Source organism: Austrofundulus limnaeus, unplaced genomic scaffold, assembly GCF_001266775.1.
Source record: "Austrofundulus limnaeus strain Quisiro unplaced genomic scaffold, Austrofundulus_limnaeus-1.0 Scaffold180, whole genome shotgun sequence".
Taxonomy (NCBI): Eukaryota; Metazoa; Chordata; class Actinopteri; order Cyprinodontiformes; family Rivulidae; genus Austrofundulus; species Austrofundulus limnaeus.
Window position 1 is genome coordinate 631,189 of NW_013952582.1, and position 11,247 is coordinate 642,435.

Here is an 11,247-nt window from a genome sequence, read left to right on the forward strand (position 1 = left end):
CACACACACACACACACACACACACACACACACACACACACACACACACACACACACACACACGTGCATAATTCAGATACTGTACTTTGTCCTGGTTGGCTGAGTTTACTTGTGTTACTGCAGGCTACTTCGTGACCCTCCTCACCATCCTGAACATTGTCCTCATGATCGGATCCACAGCTTTCAGCAACTGGTGGCTCAGTCACTGGCTGGAGCAGGGTGATGGGGTGAGAGTCACTGTCTTTTTTTAACCCCCCCCCCCCCATTAACAGCAAGTACTGATGAACAACTATCACTCATGTCTGCTTTCTGCTACTCAAGCTTGAAATCTGCAGTAAATATAAACACCTTTGCAGCTTTTACAGTGAAATGCTGCAGCTTGTCCAGAGACTTTGGCCTTGTTTGATTCTAATTTTACGTTTGACCACAGAGACCAAACAGTGGGATCAGTCTTTCACATTTGCAAAACAGGTGTTCTTGCAAGGTTCCATTGTAAGAATATTATTATTTTGTCTGTGTGAAGAATGACGAGAAAGTTGTACAGATATTCAATGTATGTTGATGATGCTGTCATTTACATTAAGATAAGATAATTGAATGAAACTTGATAGACACCTTGTGTTTAGCGATTGGTTAAACAAACAGTATTGTGGGAAATGGATGACATGATAATGTACACAATAGTGAGGATTTGAAATGATGATGTTACGATATACTAATCCATAATCAATTATTGTAATCCTTCATTATGTGGCTTTGGTGTACAGAAATTTAGGGGTTATCTGCAGTGGTCATACATGATTCTCAGATACCACATTGAGTTTATCTTGTGTTGGTAATGGGGAATCTACCGTGTGGCATTGAAGTTAGGATTAAACATGAAAAGCAAATTTTTTTGCATCATTCCAGGGACATGATTTATGAATCATTGCTCAAATTTCTAATTGCTTTGAGATAATTGCCATAGATTGCTGTATAAGAGTTTGTCAATGGTTGTAAAATACTCTTGTCATTTAAAGGTCTAATATTTTCTCTTTGTAGTCAGGAAACTCCACTTCAAACTCCACTTCGAACAGTAATGTCTCACAAAATCCTCACCTGTCCTACTACCAAACCATTTATGGAGTGATGGTCATTGTCACCACAGTACTAGCTGTGATTAAATGCTTCTTTTACACTCATGTCACATTAAGAGCCGCCTGCAAACTCCACGACCGCATGTTCAAGAAGGTACGGTCTGAACCCACAACCAAAAATCAAATGTTTCCCTCTAATAGCTGACATGGATAATTCTGTTGGAATTTAACAGATTTTTGCCAGCCCAATGAGTTTCTTTGACACGACGCCAGCAGGACGCATTCTGAACCGCTTCTCCAAAGATCAGGAGGAGGTGGACACTGTGCTTCCTCTCCACATGGACCCGTTTTTGCAATTTTCTCTTCTCGTTGCCTTCACCATCATCATCATCGCCTCCATCTTCCCCCTGATGCTGGTGGTCGTGGTCATCATGGGAGTCTTGTTCGCGCTCATTCTTTTGTGAGTTTATGGTCTCAAAGGTCAAAACAAGGTTCAAATAAGCTTTTAGGGGGACTGCGGGGGAATTATGCTATTCAGAAGATTTTTGTCTTTTTTATCTTTATTTGTTTATTGGAGAAATACAACATTCAGTGAGCAGTTAGTTATGCCATAAGTTGTTCCCATATTTTCTTTTTGTTTTATGCAGACAGATTTTTGTCTTAACGCTGGTTGTGATTTTCTCTTCAGCGTGTTTCAAAGAAGTATTCGTCAGATGAAGAAGATGGACAACATCAGTCGCTCTCCCTGCATCTCCCTCACCACCTCGACTTTGCAGGGCCTCAGCACCATCCATGCCTACAACATTCAAGACAATCACATCAAACTGTGAGATACTTTAGGTTCATCCAGTGCAGGAGGTGATGTCTCACTGACAACGGGCCGCATGCAAGAACATGTTCTTATTCTTATCCTTAATTTCTCTTACTTTCGTTCGTACGAACATGTCACGTCAGATTCAACAAACTCTTCTATTTTCAGGAAAAGTGTGTAAATGAGGAGCGTAAACTGATGAATGCGTATCAGGTGCTCGTGCACGGGGAGAGGGGATTTACATAATTACCGCCTCAAAAAACACCATATAAGGATATATGTTTCCTGCCCCACGTACCAGGAAGTGTTCATTCATAAATGACATCGCAAAGTAAAAAAGAAGAACTTTACGAGTTTGGAGATTGAAGTCCTGCTCTCGGAGATCCACAAAAGTCATTTTTAGCAGCGTCAGCTGTGGAATTAAAGGATCTGTTTAAAGCAGAGGAATGAAATAACAACTGCTGTTAATGTCGTGTCTCCCGTGGGTCGTACAGTCACAGAAATAAAAATCTAAATCATAGTTATCTCTCTCTGCAGTCCTGCTCCGGCTTTTCTTTGATCAAATATTTTTAATTTCATTGTAAACAACTGTGTTACTTAGGTTTCACTTATTTAGAGTCCTCCCCCAACTGTCACAAGTGTCAGATGCGTTTCTGCAAAAAAACATTTTAAAATGTCTCAAAACTTCTATTGACTTCATAATAATATTTTAGTGCTATACAACAAAATTAATAGCCTATTTATTTTTAATTTAACCAGTGTATATCATTAGTCTACATTATTACATTTAAAATTATAATTCTAATTCAAACAGAATAACTTATTTTAAACATAATTATGGAGTGTAATTTATTTTCAACTCAAAATATCTTAAAACTAATGAAATATAAAGTTATTAATGAGAAAAATTCGTCTGGATAACAGCAGACTGACTGCTCGTAAAATATGTGACAGGTCTGGACCACTCGTGAATTTAGTTCGTATCTGAAAAAAATCTTAGGATACAAGAAAATTGGTGAATGCCACAAATTCTCCTAAATCACTCGTACGCTCAACTTAAGAACAAATCTGTGCGTACGRACGATTCTTGCATGAGGTCCATTGTTCCTGAGGCTGGTCTACGTCCTAAACAAGGCTTTGTTTGGTTAAAGGGAAACATTAAGAACCGCCCTTCTGTCCTTTTGTCAAACCACAGTTTCAAGTCCCTGAATGACATCAACTCCAACCACTATTTGCTGTTTCACTCTGGCACTCGCTGGCTCTCATTCTGGCTGGACTTCATGGCCGCCACCATGACTCTGCTGGTGTCTCTGTTCGTGGTGCTCAGCAGTAACGACCTCATCAATCCAGCCCTGAAAGGCCTGGCCATGTCTTATACCATTCAGGTAAATCTGGACACCAAACAAGTTCCTGATTTCACAGCGTTTCAAACTGAAACTGAGTTTTACGTGYRCTCCAGTTGACAGGACTGCTCCAGTACGTAGTGAGGCAGGCAACAGAAGTGGAGGCACGGTTCAATTCGGTGGAACGACTGTTGGAATACATCAAGGTCAGTTTTCTCTCCTGCCTTCAGTTCATGAGTCCTGGACTGTCCAGCGTCTACTGATATGTGCCCTCCTTTACTGTGCCAACAGAACTGCGAGCCTGAGGCCCCCAGGCACATAAAGGATGCTCATGTCCCAGATGGCTGGCCCAAAGATGGAGCCATTACTTTCCGGGACTATAAGATGAGGTACAGAGACAACACACCCATTGTCCTGAACGGCCTCGACTTTCGCATTCGAGCTGGAGAGAAAGTTGGCATCGTGGGAAGGACAGGCTCTGGTAAGCCATCCAGCGTGAAAGCTTTTTATCTAATGTTGGTTTTCAAATGTTTTTGACAAAAAGAAAATTGCTCAAAACATTGCATGTCTATCTCATTTTCAGAACAATAAATTATTCTTTTCTTTACCCTAGGTAGCTCAAATAAAGAAAATTTTGCTTGTTCAGTTCATGTAAGGTGCAAATAATTYTGAAAAGATAATTAGATAATTTATTTAGAGTAGCCATTCTTACAGGCCAGAAACCTGGACCCTGCTTAGACCCAGAACCAGTTTTGCACAGCTCTCATGTACAGCTCCATTAGTTCCAATGGAGGTTTCAGCTCTTGCTCTTTGTGCTCGGTGTCTGCAGGGAAATCCTCTCTAGGTGTGGCTCTGTTCAGACTGGTGGAGCCAGCAGCAGGAACCATCCTTGTAGACGGAGTGGACATCATGGCCATCGGCTTGCAGGATCTGCGCAGCAAGCTGTCCATCATCCCTCAGGAGCCGGTGTTGTTCACAGGCACAATCAGGTAAGACTAGCTAGCCTCACTGGCAGGTACCTGCCTGGTCTCACTGCTGTGTGTCAGTCTCATGCTGACCAACTGTGTGCGCCCCCACAGGTACAACCTGGACCCCTTTGATATCTACACTGATGAGGAGATCTGGGCAGTCCTGGAGCAGACCTACATGAAGGACTCTGTATGTTATCAGGGCATGAAGATGATAGTTTACAAAGTTTTGGAGCTCATATACGTATTCAGAACACATTAACTCTTGGTTCAACAGAATGAAAACGATGGAAACAGTTTTTGTAGTTATTGAACTATTGCACATCTTAAAGCCTTTTAGAAATAATGCCACCATGAAACTGGCCCGACTCTTAAGGTCACTCAAAACGCTTCAAGTGCTGTTAGAATATAATCTAATGTCTGTAAAAAGTACTGTTGAAGTCAGAATCTTTGTGTTAATCTGATTTTTTTCCCCTCAGATCTCCAAGCTGGAGGAGAAGCTTCAGGCTCAAGTGTTGGAAAATGGAGAAAACTTCTCTGTAGGCGAGAGACAACTCATGTGTATGGCTCGAGCACTTCTCCGTAACTCCAAGGTCTCTGTTGTTCACTTAATTATTGGCTGTTCTTTAACATTCAGAATCAGCTTTATTGTCATTAACACACATCAAAGATGCAATGCAGAATGAAGTTGCAGTTAAGAACACTCCGTTCAGGAGAAAGACGCACATAACAAACATGGGGGTGAATGGATGAACAGGTCTTGCGCAAACACGATCACGCTAGTTTGAAAAAAAAAAAAAACACAATAGCATATGAGTTAAAGTTGCTCTGATCATATTTACTCATAAACACAGAATCATACACAAAATAAAACAACTCGCAAGAGCAAGACAGCTGGGGAGGGGAGGGGGGTGGTTGGGGATCCAACACATGGTACGGGGGACTGGATTCAGTGGAGCCAGTGACGTTCCAGGTTAATACTCTGTGCTGGAACCAGTCCAAGACCAGGACCTGCCAGAGACCAGATCTTACACTCCCAAGCTCAGTTAACAAGAGTTCAGAGTTTCCCCTTCCTCCCTCACCACTATCACAACCTTCAGACTGGTCCACAACCTTCAGACTGGTCCCACACGGATGATACGGGGAGAGGGAACAGGGGAATTAAACCTTTGTTAACATATCCTCCTGGGAAGTTTTGATAACTGCCGACCAACCAAGGCCAGCAGCTGCTGGGATCCAAAAGATAAACACAGTTGTTTTGGGACAAGTGGCCTCGAATTTCTTGCCGCTTTACAGCCTTAACTGCATCACTGAAATGGCGAAAAAATGCCGAATGTTCCCAATTTCATCGCCTCCTCACCTCTTTCCATCTGAAACTTCACCCAGGTGTAATCCTACATCTCATGGGCACGCTGCTGAGCTGCGATTCTCATCAGAATCGCGTCCAGTTTGAGACTTAACTCCCCCAACGTCTGAGTCTGTGTGTTTCCAGTACTGGAGATTCCGTCCATGGTTCCTGACGGCTTCTCACAGGCCCGGACTGCTGTCAGGATCGCTTTCAACGCCGATCAGCAGAAATCCAACTATCATAAATCCAAATATGTACAAATCTTCCATGTCTTCATTGGAAAGCAGTGCCAAATGGATCAGGTTCCAGCCCCAAAAACCAGTGACCTGACCAGCAGCAACCATTCCACTGGGACTGCTACATTTCCCTTATTCCAATCTCAATGTGGAAAAAATAGTGTTGATTGTGTTCAGAGACCAGTTGACCAAATCCATAATTCCTTTTGTTTTCGGATGCTAGGTAGAAGAAAGTCTTGAAAAAGCTGTGAAGCAGGAAAGGGGAGGGACATGTTCGGGAGAGAGAGCAAAAAGTGTCTGACTCCTCTGAAGGCCAAGCAGAAAAAACAAAACAAAACATTCTCTTCCTTCATTCACTTATTTTTATTTTTGTGCACAAATCACTGAAATTTTCAAATCAGGGATCCCATTTTATCCTTAAACAAGCTTCCCTCTTTTGTCTGATAGATCATCCTCCTGGATGAGGCCACAGCCTCCATCGATGCAGAGACAGACACTCTGATCCAGAACACCATCAAGGAGTCGTTTCAGGACTGCACCATGCTCACCATCGCACATCGCATCAACACTGTGATGCACTCAGACCGAATTCTGGTCATGGACAAAGGAAAGGTAACAAACTGACACGAAAAAACACACAGGTTTTATGTTTTTTCTTTCACCTGGACTCAATGAGCATTCTGACCACCAGGTGGCAGAACTGGACCCTCCAGAGGTGCTGAAGCAAAGACCCGACTCTCTGTTCTCCTCTCTCCTCACTGCTGCCAACACTGTAAACACATAAAACCTGTTGATCAACACTGTTTCCCTTCATGAATTAACAACAGTTACAGTCGTACATTAATCAGTACTGTAACAATTTAAGGTAAGATGTGTTAGAACTGGATTTTGTTATAGTCGCAGGAGACAGAAAATTAGTTTCCTTTTTTTCCCCGACTCTGTAAATAGCTGTGTATTTATACCAAAAGTGTACTGAAAAAAAAGATTGATGTTTTTAAGTTTATTTTATCAGAGTGGATGTGATCTGTAATATGTTTTTTTTAAYCATATTTATTTTTCTGTCACTTTCTGGACACTTAAATTTAAATATTGGATGTGTTGCCTACTTACACATGCAATGGGAAATACATTTTAAAGAGCTACGGCATCATATTGCACGRAAATCACGTAAAAATTCAATCCCATACCATGCTTATGAGTGTCCACACATGTTGCTGCAGGAACAATGTAATAAACTTTAGACATGTGTAAGTTTTTTATGGCATTTAATAATGCACTCCTTTTGCAGTTATTGTTGATTAATGTTTAGCATCAGTTTTCACCGTTTGACCCAATCAACTTCAGTAAAATTATAAGAAAACTCTGACTGAAGTGGTGCCTAATGCTAGACAGGTTTGCTAACTGTAAATTTATTTAAAATTAGGTTGAGAGAGAAGATTGTTTAAGGTATGTTATTCTTAAAGAACCTCACATATATTTAATCGGTAGCACCAGGTTTTGATGTTAAATCCTATAAATGCATCAGGGGTCTTACAGTGGAGGAGTCCTGTGCACTGTTTTGAATGTTATGATGTGTATAAAGTTGTAATTTGTGCTCAGTTTAAATTTTTGTATTTTTGCATTATTTATGTTATGGAAATAAAGTGTTTCTATAAAATCTGTCCATCCTTTTTGAGTACATTAAATTTATTCCTGATTTTGTCAGCGCTAACTTCGTGTTTTATAGTTTTCAGCTGAGGCTGTTTTCTGCCATAAACTTTGAGTTGTTCCTGATTTATTTATTTATTTATTTATTTTTTTTTTGTATTTTACAGTTCATTTTTTAGTAACTGGAAAACACCAAGAGCTGTTGAAAGATCAGCACAGTACCAGAGTCATGAGACGGGCTTGGAAGATAACACAGGACCCAAGTCACCCAGCACTTAAAAAAAAAATAGCCCTGTGCCTGGAGGTCCTGTGTTATCAGAGCACAAAATATGCTTTATTAACCCCAACACTGTCTCCCTTCTTGGTAGGATTTCCTTTTTCTGAGCTGCAAATAATAATAATGATAATGATAATGATAAATCTTACTGACAGATCCTTGTATATTTGATGAAATATATTTGATTGTTTGTCATATTATCTCTTTGTTACATTTCTGCAGAGCAAATGGACTGTAGGAAGTGACAGAGCACTGGGAAAAAAAAAACAGTAAAGGCAACTCAAGTCAAAACATACATCCTGCAAATGTGCAATATACATTTTATATCAGGACCCAATGGAACAGTCAGAAGTTCAGTGATGTCGTTATTTTTGTTGAAACAAAAGTAGAACTGCCTGAGCTGCTTTATCAAGGAAATTCCAGCTGCTTCTGTGACTTCAGTCACAAGTTTTATTTCTCATCCTTAAGGCTAAATAAAATATGAATGAATCAGTTATTGTCACATTGGGATGAAGCCAACTCACAAGCTGTTTATTAAAAAAAATAATCTTGTCTCAACAAGCATTTTATTTTCTCCTTTGGATAAGCCAACCAGGCTCATCTTTCTCCAGCATCCTCCTCAGCTTTTTTAGATTTTAACCCCSTTTAGCATAGCCTGGTACAATCATTATCACATAAAGTAAAATCTTCACTTCAAATTTAAAATGTACCTTTATTCTTTGGCGACCAAAAGTCGTTCACTTAAGGATTAACAAATAATGTTTCTTTTCTTCTTTTGCACGCTTTAAACTGTCCGGTACAATCAGCATACGTCCGAGTAGGTGTTTACATGTATTCGGTTCAGCCTGTAAGCTGAGCCGCGTCGCGCGCGCGAACGCACAAGCAGCAGGTGGGCGGAGCTAAAGCCGCAGCCTGGAGTTTGTGTTTTTGAGCAGAGGACGATGTTCTGACGGTGTTTCTCATCCGGAGACACTTTGATAAAGCTCGTGTTTGAAGGAGCTGTGAGAGGCGGAGGGGTAAGTTCCACAAAACCCGTTTTATTTCAGTGTGAGGCAGGGTCTTTACCGGAGGAGAGCTGGAGAAGGGAGGGTCCTTCATCCTGCTTTAAAGGTTTTTCTGCGCATCAGTTTTAACAACTGTCAGCGCTCACAACTATAACTGTTGTATTCATTATTTCAGACTTGCTGTGTTGTACACAAACCAACTTTATCAAATGGTTTCCTCATGCGGAAAGTAGAGTTTTATGCGTTCCCCTGAGACTGTTTAAAATGAAAATTTAAACTATTTTGAGTATTTCTTAAAGACGTTATTTTAACATTCCTACGCTAATATGTTAATTTATTATCACTGACATCCTCTTACAATGTTGTCATCACTGTTTTAGTTTTTTGAGTTTTAAAGAATTTTTTTGAGTCTTTGAAAAAAGAAGAAGTTAAATCATTTGCCATTGGATGGATTTGAATGAAAGCCAAATCAGGGGTGTCACTGGGGGAACCGGGGTGGGGTTGAGGGGTGTAATGGCCCCCATAAGGTGTCTCAAGCTTTTGCTTGGTGTGCACTCTTTCTTAGATCTCCCCTAACTAATTAGGATTAGTAGAATCTCATGAACATAAAAATAAACATTTTCTGGAGCAATTGGGAGTTAAAAATAGAAGTATATAATATATTAAAAATAAAACTTTCAATCTAGTTCCCCTGAAAGATGACGCCTAGTTCAAAAATGACCTCAACATTTAGGATGGCGGTTTCAGGAGGTTCTGTGCATAATATTGTTATAAAAATATAAATTTAGGAGAGAACTTGCTTCAACATGTTGACAAAGCTTTTCTCGATAATTCATTTCAACTGTAAATTTGTTAAAACAGAAAAACAAAGTAAAGTAGACCTCTACTCGTGCAGTGCTGTCAGATATCTCCAATATAATATAASAAATTTTCTGCAATTGTGTTTATAGAAACATCTAGGAGTGCCTCTAATCGACAACTGATTAACCTTTGACGCCCGCTTGATTTAAGAGTAATGTTTATTTCTATAGCACTTTTCACAGACACTTCACTGAGAGAGAAAAATATTACTAAAAACTTTTAAAACAGAAAACACACCAGGTAAATTCCTTGTCTAAATGTAAACGATTTTAAATGTTTTCTGTGAAGTTGCCTCAGCCAATCTTTATAAGTCTGCACTACAGTTTGGTGTTTTAGCTGAGAGTCATTTCCATATTATAAACTTTTAACAGATCAAATGAGATCTTTGTTTAAAACTTTGGCTAATATCCCTTCAAGTAATGATAATTATCTTTAGATAATGTTAATAAGAAACTGATAAAAATCACATTGACAAATTTATACATTGACAGTCCGTATCAAACTAAAAGATGTTTGTTCTGCATAAAATATCATGCATCCTTCACACTTCTGCCTCTTCCCGGCTCTTTGCTTTCATATTTTATTAGCGAGGCTGGCAGCATGTAGCTTCAGCTTCAATTATCCTCCCTGTCAGCCGCCCAGCACCGCCTGTCTGCTGGTTTTAGTGATTACAGGCTTCAGGGGACAGGTAATCAGGTCACGGTTCTACCGTCACCACATCGGTCCCCGAGGCCCAGGAGGATCAGATGAGATGGAAGAACTCCTCCATCTTTAGGGTTTTAGCTAATATAGCTCTGCTTTATCTGCAGGATATTTATTCTTTTACGCCACATGTGTCAAACGCMAGGCCCACGGGCCAAATCTGGCCCTCGTTTAACATTTTATCTGGCCCCAAAGGTAAAATTTAAATGTTAAATATGTATATAGTTTCTCTTTTGGTCACTGCACTTAGCGCATTTATCTCATAACAGCACATTAACGATCAAGACAAAAAAATAGTATTCTTTTCTCATTTTAATGTCAAATGATTTAATTTTTGGTGAGGGTTTTCTTTTTTCTTTTGCCAAATTTGCTAGATTGTGATGAAATGTATCTCTAAGATATAATAAATGAAAAAGTTGTTGATAGTAAGGCATAAGAAAACAATGCTAATCATGTCTGGCTAAATGAAAATGTTTTTATTTCTCTGTTAGGTTATATATGTTCTAAATGCTACATAATGTGGAGAAGATAATTTCAGAATAATTTCTTCTATAACATTTTATTTTTCATTAGATATTGGCAGAAATTGGCCCTTGGCTTGGATCAAGTTTTGAATTTTGGCCCCTTGTGTAACTGAGTTTAGAGCTCGATTATCAATCTGTTGTGAATGTCTGTCAGAGCTGATGTTTTTGTCAGAGCAAATATTTCTGCTGAACTTCAGCCAAGATCTGTTTGTCTTTTCTGCCACCCTCTGGTTGAAACGGAATTAATTGAACATTCGAGGAGATTGGGCCTCATGCAAGAACATGTTCGTATTTTTATCCTAAATTTCTCTTACTTTTGTTCGTACAAAGGGTTCGTACGAACATGTCACGTCAGATTCAACAAACTCTTCTATCTTCAGGAAAAGTGCGTAAATTTCCACCTGTTCTATCCAGCTGCTCGTGCACGCAAGAGGAGATTAGCATAATTAC

At 39.7% G+C, this 11,247-nt stretch overlaps 2 protein-coding genes across 6 annotated transcripts in view; both read left to right on the forward strand.

The window, feature by feature from the left end:
* The window catches only part of abcc12 (ATP-binding cassette, sub-family C (CFTR/MRP), member 12), a 23,885-nt gene extending 16,442 nt beyond the window's left edge, over window positions 1-7,443 (forward strand). For all 3 annotated transcript variants that reach the window (XM_014017988.1, XM_014017989.1, XM_014017990.1), the window contains 12 exons: window positions 124-227; window positions 1,042-1,230; window positions 1,310-1,536; window positions 1,765-1,902; window positions 3,083-3,272; window positions 3,347-3,436; window positions 3,522-3,711; window positions 4,060-4,219; window positions 4,310-4,388; window positions 4,678-4,791; window positions 6,230-6,394; window positions 6,474-7,443. In XM_014017988.1, the coding sequence (XP_013873442.1) occupies window positions 124-227; window positions 1,042-1,230; window positions 1,310-1,536; window positions 1,765-1,902; window positions 3,083-3,272; window positions 3,347-3,436; window positions 3,522-3,711; window positions 4,060-4,219; window positions 4,310-4,388; window positions 4,678-4,791; window positions 6,230-6,394; window positions 6,474-6,566 (1,739 nt within the window). In that variant the 3' untranslated portion in view covers window positions 6,567-7,443. The remainder of the gene's footprint in view (window positions 1-123; window positions 228-1,041; window positions 1,231-1,309; window positions 1,537-1,764; window positions 1,903-3,082; window positions 3,273-3,346; window positions 3,437-3,521; window positions 3,712-4,059; window positions 4,220-4,309; window positions 4,389-4,677; window positions 4,792-6,229; window positions 6,395-6,473) is intronic.
* A 1,170-nt stretch (window positions 7,444-8,613) lies between these two features.
* Window positions 8,614-11,247, forward strand: part of LOC106524260 (myocyte-specific enhancer factor 2A) — a 51,487-nt gene continuing 48,853 nt past the window's right edge. For 2 of the 3 annotated variants that reach the window (XM_014017991.1, XM_014017997.1), the window contains exon 1: window positions 8,615-8,722. The gene's annotated coding sequence lies outside the window, so the exon portion shown is untranslated. Of the gene's footprint in view, window positions 8,723-11,247 lie in introns of all 3 variants that reach the window. The other variant, XM_014017995.1, reaches the window with a different exon arrangement.